Source organism: Ptychodera flava, chromosome 11 (genome assembly GCF_041260155.1).
Source record: "Ptychodera flava strain L36383 chromosome 11, AS_Pfla_20210202, whole genome shotgun sequence".
NCBI lineage: Eukaryota > Metazoa > Hemichordata > Enteropneusta > Ptychoderidae > Ptychodera > Ptychodera flava.
In genome coordinates this window covers 10,197,501-10,216,508 of record NC_091938.1, presented here as the reverse complement: position 1 = coordinate 10,216,508, position 19,008 = coordinate 10,197,501, and the positions used below count along the sequence as shown (strand labels likewise).

The window sequence follows — 19,008 nt, the reverse complement described above, 5'->3', positions numbered from 1 at the left end:
CATACATACATACATACATACATACATACATACATACATACATACATACATACATACATACATACATACATACTCATTCTTTATTTCATATTTTCTAGAAAATAGTCATCCAATATATCTTGCATTTTATTACATTTAGGATTGTGTAATCCTCTTGTCGAAGGACTGTGAATATGTAGAAAGCTTTGTACGACTTTCCGTTGTCACTCAGGATTTATAATCTGAAAATGGGTCATATTGTCAGTAAAACTCAATTGTTGGAGCATCCTAAGTTTCGGGATTACAAATAAAAAATAAGTCAGCGATCGTGATCTGCTCAAATCAATCAATTTGAAAAAAAGTGTTCAAACATAGTGTATTGTGTTTCCCATTGTTATCCTTGAGGTCCTCGAAAATAATGCCTTTTCAATCGTGATATCATTCGATCGCCATCGCAGTAAATCTCCGATGGTTCCCGGGATATTGATAACACGATGAACCATCTATGATCCATCCTAGATTCTTCTTCAGACGTGTCGTTTTTAATACCAGCTGTACGATAGATTTGCATCACAGAAGGTTAGTCGAGGTATCATTTTCTATCTGTCAAGTGTTCTGTCAGCCAAGTGTTGAGTAATGAAACTGTTCATGGCTCTTCCATCCATTGTACTGTCACATTGACTTCATTAGTGCCGAGCGTGAATTTGAAACGTGTCCGAGTCTTTTAAATGCATCTAGTGACAAGTAGAATGCCAAGAATCCTCCTCAGAATACATACGGAAACATAGAACAAGATGACCAACGCTGTGATACCGACATCATCATTGAACTCCATAACATGACTTATTCGACGTTTTGTGACAGCTGTGGTAAGAGTGACCATTTTGAACGTCAGATTTTGAAAACTTAAGTTTTTAAGTTTTTCATTTTCAATGTAAGCGCAATTATCTCGCGATAAAATAAACTTCACCTTTATGTTTCATTCTATTTTTTGAAATTTCATTTTACCGTTCTTGCTATAGAGAAAACGTGTATGACTGTTAACTATATTAAAGTAGTTCATGACACATTCCAGTACAAGTACTGGTTTTTGCGAAAGAAAAGTCAGTTTTTAGCCAGTAAAGACATTAGACACTGCTAGTTCTTAACGCACCTGGAAAGACTTGCAATCGATCTGGCTTATACTATTCTGTTTTATTACAGGGAATAACTGTAAATAATATATAATTGTAGTAAACAATAAATCAAAGTCTATCTACGTTAACTGGTACAAAAACGATTTATTGATTTAACAAGGTTATCTGAGTATCTAAGGTTGGTGGCTGTGTGTCATACAGTAGCGTTTTATGTGTTGAAGGCCAATCAAGAAGGAAATGCGTAGTTACACTGTAGTAGTAATCTGTTTCGTGTAGTATATAACCTAATTTCCTTGTTTGTGGTACTTGTTGACTCGGAGGCTACATACATGAGAAGACTGTTGTGTCATTAAATGTTATCTCAAGGACATACCTTTGATGTATTTAGGAGTATTATCGCATATGTATAAATCCTATTGCAAGAGGGATAATTGTTTGATCTTGGAGTCAGCCGATTAAATACTACAAGTTGTGCTCGGTATTCGATATCTACTTGAGATAAAATCTTCCGTCGCTCACGAACCCCATAGAGAAGTCGACGGTCTTTGTCTGAATCAACCATTTTTAGTAATCTGCGCGGTGATTCTTTTTAATTATCCATATGTCTTGTTGTCAGATTCTAAATAACCTTGCCTGCAATACATGTAAAACCGTGGAGGGAGACTGTGGCCATTTTACAACCTGCAGTGTTTACTTTTACCTTCTCGACCACCGATATTTGTCAAGTTTGTGAGCTTGACCAAATTATGTATGAGCTAAGTTTGCATTTGGAAGCAATCGAACGGTAAACGACTTACGTGATTGTTGCTTACAATTTTTTTCTAAAAGGGTGTACCCATTGTCCTGTCTACAAGCACTAATTTCTCGGGAAATGCATGATCTCGATAGCCTTATTTTAACGCCCTGCTTTTTTCATTTACTGTACTTTCTTGAGATTGAAGCAGCAGTTCCAGACACAAGAGTATTTATAGAGACTGGAAAGAATTCTGATCCGTTTTGAATTAAAGAGTTTCATAATAGCCAATAAATTTCTCACCAACCTGCTCGATCAAATTAACATAAAATTGGAACTGCTATTTCCTTCCAATTCAGCAATACGCATGTGCAGTCACTCGGTTGTTGTTTGCACTTGTTGTTTTGGAGGAAAAGAATGCTATCCGTCCGTAACATCTGCACCATTGAATACTTTGCATGCGTGCGTGTCTTTGAATATTAGAAATCTACTGGAGCGGTACAGAGTTCTCAAATTTCTAAACCTTCTCAACCTCCTTCCTCGAAGGAACTATTTTCATACATATCAAGGTTATTACGTTGCAAGAACTTCGGCTCGGATAACCGTAACTTTGAAACAGTCTATGAATACCTAATTAAAGAACATCAAATCTTAATTTATTTTTCTCTTTGAAGATGTCGCAATATCGAGTTCCTCACTTGTGTTGTACAAACCCGATACTTTTTCATCCAACTCCTCTGGAATTGAAGCCTCAAGCCCATGATAAATTTAAACTGCAACACAGCCGCTAGGTCACTACCGGAGTGGTTATATATTGAACTGAACTGAACTCAATAGCTGAAAGTCGACCCCCGTTCCCCGCAAGGAACTGATGATAGACCAGTGGTATTTGTGTACATGTCAACTTGCGAATTCTTAAATTATAGGAATACCGAAATTTCACAGAAGTCCAGCTGCTAAAAGTTGAGGGCTTACGTCATCTGCTCAGTTGTCAAGGACACATTGTTAGCGATATGTGATTTTTCAAACTTTTTGTGATTTCTGTGTAATTTTAAATTTGTCAGTCTCATTCGCTTTGGTGACACACCAATGAAAGCCACGTCTGTTACCAGACGTAAACGCACGTCACTTCTTTTAGGCGTAACCTTATCCTAGCTTCGAACGATTATAGTAAAACTGAAACCTTTGCGCCGTAGTCTCCCGCCGAAAAGAATTACCAAGTGAAGTTAATGATGCCGAAGATTGACATTCATCCTTATACACGTGCTGAAGGAATGCAAAAATGATTCTTTTGGTAATTTGGACAGTTCTTCTGTCTTGCGGGAAAACAGCTGCTTTTCCGATGAGAGCTTGCAATTTTTGAATATTTTCCCTCGCGCAAAAAGTGTCAACTTTTCCTACCCCTGGAGCGGATCCGATAGAGATCATTCTTTATGAAAAAATTGACACCATAGAAGTACAGACATATGCAGAAATATAAAGCGATCGTGTATGATCTCCATTCAATTTGCTTGCATCATCTGATCATGGATACTCTATCCAACTAGAGTAAACGTGATCTTATGTAAAATAGGTTGCCGATAATTTTGAACAAATGCGATTCTGGGTGAAAATGTGTTTTTTATCATATATTGAAATTGAATACTTAGTACGATTAGCTGTTGACAGCTGCTGTCGATGTTATCATTTATACATGTCACTTAGTTGAGACAGCGATGTAAGTTGCTCGACTGTGTTGGTCCAGGTTGAAACATTTGCGCATAGGCGTGCTTTTGGACAGTGGGGACTGCGACTTCGGACCAAAATTGTGTTTGCTATTTTTCTTTCTGTGCCTCTCTGATATGACTTGAGTGATTAGTCAACGGATAACAAAGAACACAGTCGTTATTTGTATAATTGTGACATGATGTAACCTAAGCACAGGGTAAACATTTGCATCGAAACGTTACTTTCAGTCCTAAAACATTTAAAGTGTATCGAGTTAGCATCTTCTATTCACTGTGAGCGTGTTTTGTTCTTGTCGTCTGTCTAATTACAACGTACTTCAACTCACTAGGGAGATTACATACGTTGTGGATTTTCCTTTTGCAGTCTCGCACAAAATATCAAGTGAGAGGACGTTACTATTGCCCTTTCCTAACACTGGTGCTAAGAAAGTAACGTTCACACGAATAAAACAACTGAGGATCAGCGCTAATCAAATGATGGACTGTAAACAAGTCACGCTTGCTCTCTAATAACCACTGTGATACAAAATGATTGGATGCTGTTTTTCTTCAATTAGTACTACATGCCTTGCTTTACTTTTTCGTAAATTAACATGGCTTTCTTTTGATTAGTCTGTTAAAAGCAAACTTCTGATAACATAATGCATGAAAATCTAAAGTAGAAGCACATGATGAGTTTCTTATTATCGCGACAACCTAATCTGCGTATTTCAAATTTCTAAGTTTGAATGCCTGAAAACATGACATAGTTAAATTGCCATGAGTTGAATTGGATATTTGTTCTCCTATCAGAAATTATTTTAACTGCAAAGCATGAACTAACTCACGCCTTACTGAATTTCAGTCAATGATTTCCACTGGTAAAACTGAAACTATATCCAATTCCAGCCTTTCGCCTCAGATAACAACTGGTTATATCAAACCGCCAATTGCAATTTAGAGACAATATACGTCGTACATTTCATAAGTAAGCGTCACATTGTTAGTCGACAGGACTTGGCCTGAACGCCCAAACGCTTCGAGCATTTCCGACAATGACAAATGTATCCGGATGGAGTCATCCGCTGTGATTGGTCAATAGATGGCCCGAGCCCCCGGATGTGTGAGCAACAACAGGGTTGGCCATCTCGCAGTGAGGGCACTAAGTACCTTTCGTAGATCTCTCCGCTGGAGCCCCATGCCATTAAGTCTCAGAAAGGAGGTAGGATGTTCCTATTAATCCTTCCTCGCTTAGATGTTGCTCCTGGGCTTCTCCCTCACGAGCATTCGTTCCTACTTTTTGAAGTGACAGCCAGACATATCGATGATCGGTAAGTGTGGGCGAAATCACACAAGGCGTTCAGCGCGTTGATCGACTGTAATCTCGGCACTTATCCTTCAAATTCGGGAGCATAATATAGCAACATCAGTGCGCAATCGTCAAAAATTTTCAAATTCTCGCTTTTTTTCATTCGCGTGCATAGTTAATAAGGTATATGTCTTATCTATGAGGTTTGTTAAGATTAATTCTAAATTCTGTCAGGTAAAATTTAAAGGCTACATTCTACCGAATGCCCATTGTAAACTTGAAAATAAGCTAACAGGTTCTCATGGTAGGGTACATAACCAACCCAATCTCATATCTTGAGCTTTCTGTAATTGGTCATACTTCCCAAAGGAGGGATCAACTCTAGGTCTTGCGAGATTTTACATAAACCATTCATGCATGACACGCGACAGCCTCGTAAACCGGTGAGACCTAAAGGAAGCAAGTCTCTTTTCTGCGGGTCGTAAAAATTGAACGGCATCAAAATATAAATCCCTCTTTTGCGGTCACATATTTCTGAAGCTTCAGGAGAACTTCTTAGTATTATCAGCTTTCGTATATTTCGACAATGAAATAAACCTTAGGGCATATCTGTCGCTCTCTGGATTGTTGTCCGATTAATTGTATCTGATAGAAAATTTTGTGCTGTTACTTTGCGTACATGTTCGTTCTTTCGTACGTTCGTCCGTTTGTTACTTGTTCTAGCGCTCAATGTGCATTCTAATTTCCATATACTGATAATGATTTAACAAAAGTCTGCTACTTACCTCGCTGTTTATGGCCAGGATAGTGAAAACTGACATTGATTAAAACATCTATGGAGGATGAATTTGGATTTATTACACAGTCTTAATAGATAGTGAGTTCACTTTGCATTTCACCCTTTATGATTCAAGCAACTATAAAAAATTCATTTTCGTACGGCTCTTTTACTAACAGTTCATTTTCACCTTTATACAGTTCACTGCATTCATATGCAGACACAAGAAGTTGGTCATCTTGAAATGTTTAGTTAATTAAATGTCAGGTATGACATCACATGATCTTGGAACTGCCTTTGCGATAAACCTCATTTCGGTCCCAAAGCATATCAAAGGAAGGATATTTTTGATTGGGCTTGTCAGTCTACACCCGATTGAAAAAATGGCACAGTGCCGAGTCTTTCCGTGTCAGAGGTTGCCTTCTGTAAACACCGGGAATACGAGTAGGATTCCTATTATGACAGAACTAAATGAGTGAACACTTATCAGAAACAACTTCAGTCAAAGAGTTCTATAGATTGAGTCATCGGTTAAGTGCTATCAATGGATTATAATGCCTGCTCTGTTAACCCCGTCTAATATATGTCTACCATGACATAGGCCTAATAAGTTAGCTAGCTAGCTAGCTACCTCTTCATGTGTCTATCTATCTATCTATCTATCTATCTATCTATCTATCTATCTATCTATCTATCTATCTATCTATCTATCTATCTATCTATCCATCTATCTATCTATCTATCTATCTATCTATCTATCTATCTATCTATCTATCTATCTCTTTGTCTGCTCTCAGTCTGTCTGTCTATCTATCTATCTATCTATCTATCTATCTATCTATCTATCTATCTATCTATCTATCTATCTATCTATCTATCTATCTATCTATCTATCTATCTATCTATCTATCTATCTATCTATCTATCTGTCTGTCTATCTGTTTGTCTGCTCTCAGTCTGTCTGTCTATCTATCTATCTATCTATCTATCTATCTATCTATCTATCTATCTATCTATCTAACTACTATCTGTCTATCTGTCTGTCTGTCTCTGTCTTGCTGCCTTCCTGTCTGTCTGCCTAGCTACCTAGTAAGTAACTACCTAGCTACCGACCTAACTAGCGACCTAACTGCCTAGCTAGCTAGCTATCGAGCGACCTACCGAGTCTGTACCCTTCCAGGTATCCACCTATCAATCAATCCACACATCCAGTATATATCAGCATGCAGATAACAACATATGTATATCATATCTATTGAGTCATTTAGTTATCCATTTGACGACAGAAACACATTCAATAGAAAGATATTTTATCTGAACGTTCCTGATATAGTTTATGTACTCAGTTGAGTTGCATAGTCTCTGTTGTTTATCTTATGGAACCCCAAAACAAGTGCAAATATCACACGGTTATCTGTGTATACTCTACCATGGAGCAGTGAAATTGGACAGCAGTTTGGAAGTAGCTGAGTGGAAAGCGGAGTTTAACCGTACAAATTGCAATCATTTCGTCACACACTGATAACAAGTATAACTTTACATGTTCTCACGCGATAAAAAGAAAATATCTCCAGGCGTTGTTAAGAAGCTGTTCGTGTTACAGGTATATTTTACACTTGATGAAAATATGCATTATGATCTTGGCACCGTAAACTTGATAATCTGTTAATTAGCCAACTGTTCTTAAACTGTTACTGATGGTAAGCAATGACCTGCTCAGAAGGGTCTAGGAGTGAACGGCTGTGAAGTATTAATCCTTGGTACAAATGCATCATGTTCACCACTGCAAAACACTCAAAATCCACCTGAATCAACGTTTCATGATGTAACTCACGTATCATGAGTTATATATTCGCCAATGCCAAATGTAAATACAACATACGGTGACTCACGTCTGTATATGGCATAATGTACCGTGATAAAGTACCTTGCAACCACTTTCGCAAACTAGGCCAATTTAATATCATCCCCTCCAAGGTTATCGTCACAAATAACTTCATAAAACCAGTCAATTACATTTTGATAGGCCCAATGAGTACGATTCATATTATACGGCATTTTAGCAAAATATCATGAACATCTGAAGATCAAAAGTTTGCTATTCCACTGGCGCCGCCAAGGAAAATTACGCATAATGCTTTGAGGTTAGCCATGGAAACAGACATCAAAAGTATGGAAAATATACCAATGAGTGCACAGAAGAATGGAATATAATGGCGTCCGTTTTGAATACGAATAGCTGTGCTATTATGGACATTTTCATTTCGTCATTATACTGAAAGAAAACAGTTTAAAGTTTCCTTGTGCAACGTATAAGCAAACGTTTACAATGTCCGAGATGTGTACTACCTTCTGCAATTGCATTAAAATAATCACACTATATTTGAAACCTCACAACCCTACTATTGAAGTATCGTATTCTGTTGAAAAGGCTCATTATCAAATGGAATGTGGCGTCCGCTGATGATGAAAACCACCCTACATTATTTTTTCAGAGTCAAATTTCAGAACTGCATCGACGAACATGATTACGACGTGTTATTATGGAGTACTTTTTAACTAATGGAAAATTTAATATATCAATTACTCATTCTGTAACAGACACCTTCCGATTCAAAATTCGTATTATGCGTAATATGTTCAAACAGTATTATTTAAATCTAGAGTAGAACGCTAATGTCACCCTCCATTTGCCTCATTTTGTCTTAGTCGACCATTAAATGTCATCAAAATATTGAGTTTACATGTTAAATGTGTGTAATCAAATATTTGATGTATCACGATACTGGATTGTGCGTATCCGCTAATAGAATTTTCCCTTCCTCTACAAATTGGTAACATTTATAAAACAAATAGAGCATCTTGTAATAAATTTGTTCAATCTTCGTTAACGTCTCTACTGCACCATGTTAATTTCGATAACTGCTCCGAGTAAAAACACTTTTATGCGCACATAGGCGAGATACATGTGTTTATCATACATGCTATGCCTAGCCTGTACTGTCATTCTCCTATTGCTTAGAGAGTTCTCTCTAGTATGAACCGTTATTTTAACATGTTAAAATATTAATCATATATTCACTGAAACGGGAACCATTTCCAGCTAAGCGTACTTATTGTTATGGTATGTACATAAAACAGCTGAGCGAATTGAACTATGAAACACCAAAACGCCATTATAGTTATTGTTAATTCTGTTGCTTGCTTTCAGTTTTAGGTCGTTGCACTTATCTACAAGCAAAATGTTTTACCAAACGTAACAAACTATCACATTGACAATTTATATGTATCGCGACCGACAACTTTCGTCTGCGCAGTTGAAAAATACGGTCCTTGTCGTCAGTGCATCATGACATTAGGGCTAATGTGCAGCATATCCGAAGCTGTTATCCAATTGGCTGGTTGAATCTTATCGTTATAATTGAGTAATACAAATAGTTTATGTAAATATCAACAAATGTCAACTTGATATCACAAACTTGCCACGGGCGGTAATGTTTCATTGATATATCTTCCGTACTTAGTACCAGATGCTTTTAAAAATAGCACTTATCACGGTTAGAGCACCATAAGCCTTGATCAGGAACGCTCTGTGATTCTATCTCAAGGTAAACTAATGCGTTAGCATTTGTGAACAGTAGTTTAAAACTATATACAGCTTCCCAATTAGGCTACAAGAAGAAGCTGACATAACAGTCCCGGCCCTCAATAATAAACAGCCAAAAATGTAAATGCTGAAATTTACACATTCGATTTATTTGATAACTTTCGAATTCCCAGTTCAGAATTGGAAGCGACAAACTTCATGATTTGTTTTTTCTTCTTTCTTTCCAGTTCCTAACACTGAGAGAGCACTTTTCGTCCTAGCATGAGCACTTGCCGTAATGCCAGTTTTTGAGGCTCTGTAGTCTATAGTTTGAAGTTGCAGTTTTGCTTTCGTCTCCTTGCTAGCATGATGGAGGACTATGTTCCGTTAGGAACGGCTGGTCTCTTTGGTGTAAACCAGCGTGATTACAGCGAACTATTTGAAAACCAGAGAGCCACCATTTCCTCGTACGCTACCAGTACCAGCACGGAATGGTCCATGTCTCTCGCCAACATAGCGGCGGAGGACGCGAATTCAACGGCCGTGAAAAATATAACACGTGATGAAAAACTTGCAAGAATTGAAATCCTGGAGCAAACTGTCGTATTTGTTCTGGCCCTCATTGGGAACCTGTGTGTCCTAGTGACTCTCTGGCGAAAACGCAGGACGATGACACGTATGCATGTATTTATAATGCATCTCAGCATAGCTGACCTCATTAGCATTTTCTTTGGTGTGTTACCTCAGTTGATCTGGGACATCACCTTTGAGTTCATGGCACCGGATTTCGTCTGCCGCCTGATGAAGTATGTGCAAGTAGTCGGTATGTATTTACCAACCTACGTCTTGGTGATGACAGCTCTGGACAGATACATGGCAATTTGCCATCCCATGTCAGGAATGAAAGGAACACGGGCACGCGTGCGCTTCATGATCGGAACGGCGTGGATGATGTCTCTTGCCTTCAGCATTCCCCAGATTTTCATTTTTAACCTTGTCTATATAACTCCTGACTTTACATACTGCAAATCCCAATCTTGGTTCGTCAAGGGACAAGGCATTTACACCACTTGCGTCGCCGTCCTCGTGTACTTTCTCCCGACCATCATCCTAGCATGGGCCTACGGGATGATATGGAGAGAAGTGTGGAGAAACGCCCAGCTAAAATCACAGTGGGAGAACAAGGGTCAAAGACCTACCTATGTCAACAGTCATGCGCATAGCTACTCTAACAGTCTAAGAAACGGTGACTTACAGTCTAATGCTCGAGGCAATCTTATGCCCAGGACACATTATGCGGGAAGGGGAATCACAAAAGCAAAGATCAAGATGGCCAAAATGACACTTGTAATTGTTATTGTCTATTTCTTATGCTGGACTCCATTCTTTGCCGTCCAGCTTTGGATGGTGTGGGATACCAATCCTAACATTGAAGGTACGTATTACGACATCCCAGCAATCGTTTTCAGCTCAGTTACATGTCTTAACTTTTGTTTCATGTCGAAACTTAAACGTTCTGACCTTAAGAAAGGGAGTTTGGTAAATTTACGCTATGCTTTCGTAAGTTATCTTTTCTTTCCGCTCCATCATCTCTACGTTGCATAAAAACTTACAGTTGAAGAATCATATTTTTCCAATATCAATTATTTACAACAAAGTTTTGTTCCGAAATAAAGGCTTCCCTGGCGATTTCGGACGTAAATACTATGTGCCTTGCAAATTCGAAAGACGAAAGTTCAATATCATAAAAACGGAACACGGCCAACATTGTTTAAAAGTAAAAGCTAACATAAGTATCCATTTTGTTCGCAGCGCCTTTGGTGGTCACTTTACAAATAATGGCGACGTTGAATAGCTGTACAAACCCGTGGATCTACATGGCGTTCAGCGGTAACCTGCTCCATGAGTTGAAGAGGCTGTGCTGTGGTCGCAGAATCAGCCTTTTCGGTCGCTCTGGCACAATGAATTATGACTATCGCTATGGCTCTGCACGGTTTTACAAGACGGCAGTAACAAGGACCGGGTCCTGCACGACGCCAGTGTCGCTCATGCACAGGACGGCATGCGTAAATTTCGCTGGCCCATACCACTCCGACGGGGACATCGCACCGGCCGTGTCGACATCATCAGACTCACAGTCTAGGGCGAGGGATTCCTCCTCCTCGCTACCGATCACACCCACGAAACCCGAACCAAAGGTTTCGCCGGCTAGCCGACTGAAGAAAGTAGTTGATAGAAGATACGTCGAAATGTTCACGTCTGTATGAGCAACATAACACAAGTTTAAACATATTGGATGTAATTGTTTAATTGTCTTCTGGGAATCAAATAAAGGTTCATAATTGGAGTTTATGCTCCCTGCTTTTTCTGTGTATAGTGTCCTTATAATTGCTGGAATTAATCAACATCTAGTTCATGAAGTTGTCTTTTGACTTGTTATATGATTGTACATATAAGACCTGTATATTCATTGAGACTAAAACTGTTGTACCATACTTGTATAGCCATTTGAAGGAGCATCATATTCGTAAAATTTTAAGTTCAAACAACTTTCCATATATATACGCTGTATACATAATACACATAATTAATATCTACGCTGTTAAATAAGCGCTCTGAGCGGTTTCGAAATGTGGCCACGAGAACAAGTACTATTGATCGGGTTTCAACATTACCTAAAACACACTAAATGGTACGTCCCCACCATATAAATGAGAATAAGAAAACTTTTGTTCTGTCTATCTGACGATTGCAGAATGCATGAAACCCAAGTAGCATAATTATTAATTAGTACTTGAAGTAGTGTTTGTGTTGTGGTCCACTTTTTGTCACAAAAATCTCACTTAATGTCTGGTATCATGGGTAGTACAGGTCCACTGACCTATACGAAGATCACACGCTCGGGGTACACCGAGTCAGTCTTTAGTCTAGAATGTTTTTTATCATATGTGGCTTAAATGGTTTAGAAAGTTTATTATCGTAGGATTCATATTCTCAAGCGTGAAGAGGAGATACCTACAGTATTTAACAAGAGAATAATAATTGTGAGCACCTGAAATGTTGAAGACGGCTTTATCATTTAAAACATGTCTATTTACCGATTATTATCAACAAAAATGTTGACTACAATGCCCATCTGTAACATGTACCGATATGCCTTAATTATACTGCCATGAACCAATTTGCGTGTGATTTTTTATGAATAGAAATTCAAGAATATAACCTATTTGTCGACCCCAAGCTTATCAAGCTGTTCAGTTTCGATATTGTCATCACTTGGAATTTTTCAATGTACATCTTTATGGGTTAATCATAACTTTCGTGGTGTGTGGGTCTTTCATTTTGCGTCGATTTCGCATTCTATATTTGATATAGTCTGAATGATATAACTGGAGCTTGAACAAAAACATCTGAACTTAGTAAAGTGAGGCACATTTATTATGAACGTGTATTAAGTGATTCACTTGCCTTTGCAACTCGGTAAATGCATTTTAGTGCCTACGGCAAACGTTGGTTCGCACTTTTCTATCTTTCGAAGAAGTCTTGGTTAAGTAAAATCACCCACTCACTGATTCGCACAACAATGTGCGGCTTTCTATCTCACAGAACGGCTTTCGTAATATTGCACGCATGAGTCGTGTGTCAGATCCCTTGGTATTTCCTGCGTCACTACCTATTTGCCACTATTGAGTGATAAGTGACACCTTTTCCGTCGTCAAGTGGAAGGGAATAACTATCTATCAACACTTTGTCGCTGAGATATGTTTGATATCATTATAAGAGTAAACTATTTATATCTCAAAAGGGTAGTGACTAGTAACTTGCATAAACTGTATGGCCGTTAACCCACTAAAACCTTACATTCCTACACAATTGACTGTATCGTTCACTTTCAGGAAGACCCGCGTGGGCAAAGTAGTATGGTCATCTCCCGCCCTCGATAATTAAAGTACAGTGCAGATCGGCTTTGCGGGCTTCAAGTCAGCGTCGAATTTGCTTCGCTTTTGCCATAGGCTTTGCTGGCTCATTCAGATGAGTGCAAAACCTAAGACGTCGCGAAGTGATCCGGGGTCTGTGAATGTATCGAAGGTAGATTTTACGTGATTTTTTAAGGAATGCGGGTTGATAGCATCTTACATGTCCGGCCTTAAAACGCTTACGAAATAGTAATTCAATACATGAGACTCTCATAATGTGCTCCCTAAGCTTGATCCGAAATAAATCTCTGCTCGGGAGTAATTTACAAGTGGAAATAGTGTTTAAATTCTGTACAGCTTATCACCACTTCTAGTCACGAAAACCGTCCCAGTGAAAATACACTGTTAAGTCTTAAGCCAGATCTGTAAAGAACTAGTAATATTCAAGATTACATTAAACCTAGTAAAGGCCAAAGCACGAATCAACGTAGAACATTGGTTACATTACATAACTGACGCAAAGTAAGATTTTACTATTGCTAGAGGGACCGTTGAATTTTCGAAGAGCAGGAGTGCTGATAACAGCTCTAAGTTTTAATAGCTACAACATATTATCACGTCAATTGATGGACATATTTTAATATAATGTTATACTCATATACCCTGCTTTATCAACACTGTCAATGTATTATTCAATCGTGCAGCTTATTTTAGTCAATAAATCAACGATCTGTATTCAATTTGAAAACATGCTTCATCATTGTGACAGCTTTTTAAATTTGTTTTTCTTTATTCGACACAGACTTATGATATTCTACACGACATCTAGGCTTGTATAGATTTTACAAATGACACCGGGTGACCAGACGCTCGTCTTCATGTGTTTAAGATTTCTTCATGTATCTTGGATGATCGATCATGCAACACACAAAGAAAAGAAAACAACAAAACTTTAAAGATTGATCCTTGCAATGAATTTTAAAGCGTGTTGGTTGAATATGTAATACCGAAAATTGAAAACAAAATACGATATATAAATGACGTAACTTGATTTTTAGATTCAGTGTCTATTGAAATGACGCACATCGTTTTACAAATACAGTGACATTTACCTAAAACCACGCTAACGTACACAAACATGAGCTGTTGATGTCCGACAATGTCTGTCTGTTTGTGTATCCATTTATATGTTCGTAAGTAAGCGCACATGAGGTTTGGTTATTGGTATCTAAGCGACAGAGATGTTGTAGGACGTACACATATGAAGAAGAGTTCACTTACTTCGATTCAAGGCACCTGGTTATACAGCTAAATTAACGTGAGCACTCATTAGCATTATCTGAACACAGTATGCGTTATCCTTTGCCAGCAGTTGACATTTTCAAGGATAACGTAACCTATGAAGACACACGTAATGTGTATTTATCATCTTGAACCATGGCTTTTAGTGCCACATACAATCTTCAACGCGTGTAAGAACGAAATGTCATGGGTTACCCATTATCACTGGCGTCCGTCTGGAACATGACCGGACTCGTAAACGGATATGCTGAACAACTATTGTATAGTTTATTTGACCATCTCCCCATGGGATGACTAGTCTGCTTCTGTTGGTTGTTTTCTCGATCAAGAGATTCGACAAATAATCATCATGGATGTTGATCCAGTGCATGGCATAAGATAATATTGTAGCAACAGAATCGATCAGAATTGTAGCTTATCCAAAGATTGAAAACTTTCGTTCATTATCAATTTCTTAGCCATATAATACTCAGTCTGCTATATATCTATCTGTTTTTATCAGGCTCTCTCTCTCTCTCTCTCTCTCTCTCTCTCTCTCTCTCTCGGTCTTACTCGCCGTCCTGCTACTTCCCTCCAGTCTCTATCTTTCCTTTTCCAAAAATTAAATCTACACGCTTATAAGTGGGTCATGTCACATTAAAATTCAGTCTCATTTCCAGTAAGATTGTTTACAAAACGACTAAACAGAGAGCTTGCCACAATAATGTGACACTCTGATCCCAATGAATTATAAGCACGTTGACGAGCGTACTGTTTGTGATCAGAGATTATTCCCAAAATGCAATCAGCAGGCCAACATTTCGAGAACAAGTCCATTAAGGAAATGGCATCACTCGATAAGCCGCCTGTGTTTTCGGATAATCGAATTTATCGATCTGACTGTAGTACAATCACATATCGAAAATAAAACATCTCCTAACGCAAGTCAAAATTGCGTCTGGGACTTTTAACCGAAATTTCTTTTCGATAGAAGGTACAACTGTACAACTGTACTGAAGGTCGTGGTCAGATATCTGCTTATCTCAATACATCTTGCCCAAACTAATTATTGTGTGCGTATGTGTCTGTGGATGTATATTTTGTGTATGTATGTATGTGTGTGTGTGTGAGAGAGAGAGAGAGAGAGAGAGAGAGAGAGAGAGAGAGAGAGAGAGAGAGAGAGAGAGAGAGAGAGAGAGAGAGAGAGAAATGGGGTGTGTTGTCAGTTGAACATGGACACGGTTTTTCTTGGAGAATAAGAACAACACATTCAACTAAATATCCTGAATGAATTGGACTCACGTAGGTTTGATTTCTAAATCTCAGAGCGTCCGTATTATCGACAATTTCAGGTCGCACTATGATTAACATTTCTTTTAATAAAGATCGTGATGCAACTATATACTACCTTTTTCGACAAAGCTAGAATTATAATAGTACTTCTGGAGCCGATCGTAATTTCATGTTGTTATGTATCGCGATTGTTAAAAGTCCCATCCCTTCATGACCTTTTACGTAGATAAACCCAATATTCAAAGTGGCCTGATAGCAAAATGGTGGCAATTGGTATTCCTCTGCAATTGCTAAGTACAAAGTAAATAGTATATGTTTGTTGAAATCACAGTTTATTAAGTAGGTAAACAGGGAACTGTAATTCGTAAAACCACTTGCACTTCACGCACGGGACATCTATTAAACATCTCCGTGACACCCGTAACCAAGATGATAATCTTTGAGGAGTCGACTCATCAAGTAAAAATAAAATATGATGGTTTCGGAGGGGCCGTAGAGAAATTTGAGTTGAGTAAAATTCTGAATTATGAAAACTTTACTATTGCATAAAAAGTACTTTTTAGCAGTACCAAGCAGCTTGTACGTGGGACTGATTTAACCATAGTTAGTGCACATTAAATAGAAAACATTGTTTACAGAACTTTCATTGCCAATCGTTGTTCTCATACAAATATCATTTAGCGAAGTTGAAATTGTTTAAATTGTGTTCTTCAAATGAGCAAACATCTCCGAAACGATAGTTTTAAACAATCATTATGGGTTGATGTACGTTTGCACGCTTCAGTGCCAGATATGACACACGTCTGGTAAATATTTGAACACAAAATGAAGTTGGCAGTGTGAGAAGGTGTGCCCATAGTTTCTCACTCAGCTGGAGCAAGAGGAATCTTCCAACGTCGACTTGTCACACAATATGCAGTCTGTGAAGGTAGGATCGCCTTCTCGCGGCGAAAGCTGATGTCCTGCTCGAGTTACGTCAGAGAGAATTCATTGAATTTTATTTACGACCTAGTAATGGAAGAAAGGATGAAGTGTCAGACACTGTTTTTGGCCCAAAGGGTATTATTTAACTGACCTTTGAGCAACTGACCTTTGAGCGGCGAGCCGAGTGTTGGAATTGTTAAAGGATGTCTATATCATTGATAATCGATTACAAGTTGGCCACGTGAAATCTACCATGGATTGGCAAAGTAACTAGACAGTGTCTTCTCACAAGATAATCAATCGCCCAGTAGGGAAATGTATCCTTAATGCCACTAACTTCAATTTCCAGGAGCGTGTGAGATGACTGAAACTAAACCTCTGTATTGCAATCAATTTGAAGTCGTTGGCGTTGTTGCCATGAAAACACTTTCTCGGAGTTTGTCGCATTATATTAATTTCGCTCTGAACGTCGTGTTATTAAGAAGGTAATATTTTGTTGAATAATTAAAAAATAATAGACAGTGTGTGTTTTAAACTGATCTGTCATAAAGATATTGATAACTCGACTCATGAAAAACGTAAATATTTATATTGAATCTTCCTTCACTAAAGATACATTTACTTCCACAATGACGATATTGTTAAGCAAAATTGTGGGTAAAGGAAACGTTTTTAAAATACATTTTGACTGACATACAAATCTATTCAGTTTCTTATGATCAGATATACGCGTGACATACATTGTACATTAATGTGCTTATTTATTATTCTTGATGAGAAGGTTCCATTAATTTCGATTCGCGTGATAGATAACTGCTATACAAATATGCATTGGAGTCATCATTATTTACTGAAGCAACTTGGCCCTGTGACATTTCTCACATACACCGTAGAGGTAAAAAAATAAGTACTTTTTTATCTCCATTCATTCTTTTACTTTGTGGGAAATACACGACACCATCCTGTGGCGCCTGTTTCGTTGGGAAAGTGGTTGGAACAGTAATCCATGCAAGACTTACTAAGTTCTTGTTGTGTTCACGTTGATTCCACAGGAATCTCATTTTATGTTTTACATCAATGGCAATCACACCCATCTGTTATCAAAAACATAAGCCAAAAGTCGTATCACGCAGTTATAGTGTAGGCCAAACACAGTACAGCATAACACAAAGTATCGATACACTCAATATAGTCAAAGTCGTGAAATGCATTGATATCTGGTTGAACAACCAAGAAGTGCCCATCCTGCCCCGCGTGGCACCTGCCATATACCGATGTTTTTAGTCAAAATAGGAAGTAAATTCTATTCGCGGTAATTCTTGTAACTCAGAGCTATTTTTGCATTCGGTAGAATATTTCGACTGAATCACTCAGCCTTCATCAGCTGTTGTGTCATTGTGAATAGTACGATGACGTAACCGGTCTGCTGACCGCAGGAGGGCATTGTAAACTGCTAGAATTTCCATCCCTTCATCCCTATTGAGGGCTGGCCGTTGTGCTTTGATTTCAATAGCCTCTTCCACTCTGCGTTTGATGCAATGATCTTCGCATGAGATGATCTTGACATTGTCAGGATTGATTGAATGTCCTGTCTTCTTGCAGTGTTCATAAATTGCAGAGGTTTCTCGACTCTGATGTTCCGCGAGTCTCGTTCCTAGTTGTCTAGCAGTTTCCCCGATATAATCCTGGTTACAGACTTCACACTTAACACGATAAATTACACCACACTTTTTTAGCTTTTCCGTTCTGTCTTTGACGTGGGTAAGTATTTGTCGCATGGAGTTGAATGGCCTATGGTACATGTTGATGCCATGGGATTTAAAAGCCCTCTGTAACACTTCAGAAGTGCCTCTCACATACGTAATGCCTACATTGATGTTGACTTTCTTTGATTTGTCTGTGTCCTTGGGTTTATCCTTCTTTCTGGGAATCCTAAACATCCACTCTGGGTATCCATTGGTTCTGAGAGCTCTCTTGACGTGTTCAACTTCTTTTTGCTTATCTTGTGTTTCTGTGACTATTGATTGAGCCCTGTGAAACAATGTCCTGACCACTGATCTTTTGTGTTCGAGATGATGATTGGATTTAAAATTGAGATATTGATCTGTGTGGGTAGGTTTTCTGTACACTGTAACTTTAGTGGAGCCATCATCATTGATGTGAATACACGTATCCAAAAACGGTAGTCTTCTGTCCTGTTCCTGTTCAGATGTAAATTTAATATGTGGATCTATGGAATTCAGATGTTGGGAAAATTCATCCACGTCAAGGTCACCTAGACGGGTGAATGTGTCATCAACATACCTATACCATAATGATGGTGGGTTACATGCTGTTTCCAGGGCTCTCCTTTCAAAATGCTCCAT

At 38.4% G+C, this 19,008-nt stretch overlaps 2 protein-coding genes across 2 annotated transcripts in view; one reads left to right on the top strand and one right to left on the bottom strand.

The window, feature by feature from the left end:
• The first annotated feature begins 4,559 nt into the window (after positions 1–4,559).
• Positions 4,560–13,888, top strand: LOC139143490 (mesotocin receptor-like). The gene is made up of 3 exons (XM_070713852.1): positions 4,560–4,885; positions 9,476–10,662; positions 11,040–13,888. The coding sequence occupies exons 2-3, from the start codon at positions 9,594–9,596 to the stop codon at positions 11,492–11,494; spliced, it is 1,524 nt and encodes a 507-aa protein (XP_070569953.1). The 5' UTR covers positions 4,560–4,885; positions 9,476–9,593; the 3' UTR covers positions 11,495–13,888.
• A 4,124-nt stretch (positions 13,889–18,012) lies between these two features.
• The window catches only part of LOC139144331 (uncharacterized), a 1,614-nt gene continuing 618 nt past the window's right edge, over positions 18,013–19,008 (bottom strand). The window contains exon 1 of the mRNA XM_070715032.1: positions 18,013–19,008. This exon is cut by the window's right edge and continues 618 nt beyond it. Within this exon, the coding sequence (XP_070571133.1) occupies positions 18,013–19,008 (996 nt within the window).

What these genes read in the sequence shown, in the direction of transcription:
- LOC139143490 (XM_070713852.1), top strand. Translation starts at nt 9,594, where the DNA reads ATGATGGAGGACTATGTTCCGTTAGGAACGGCTGGTCTCTTTGGTGTA. An exon ending in TACCAATCCTAACATTGAAG is followed by an intron (nt 10,663 to 11,039) that starts GTACGTATTACG and finishes TTTTGTTCGCAG; the next exon opens with CGCCTTTGGTGGTCACTTTA.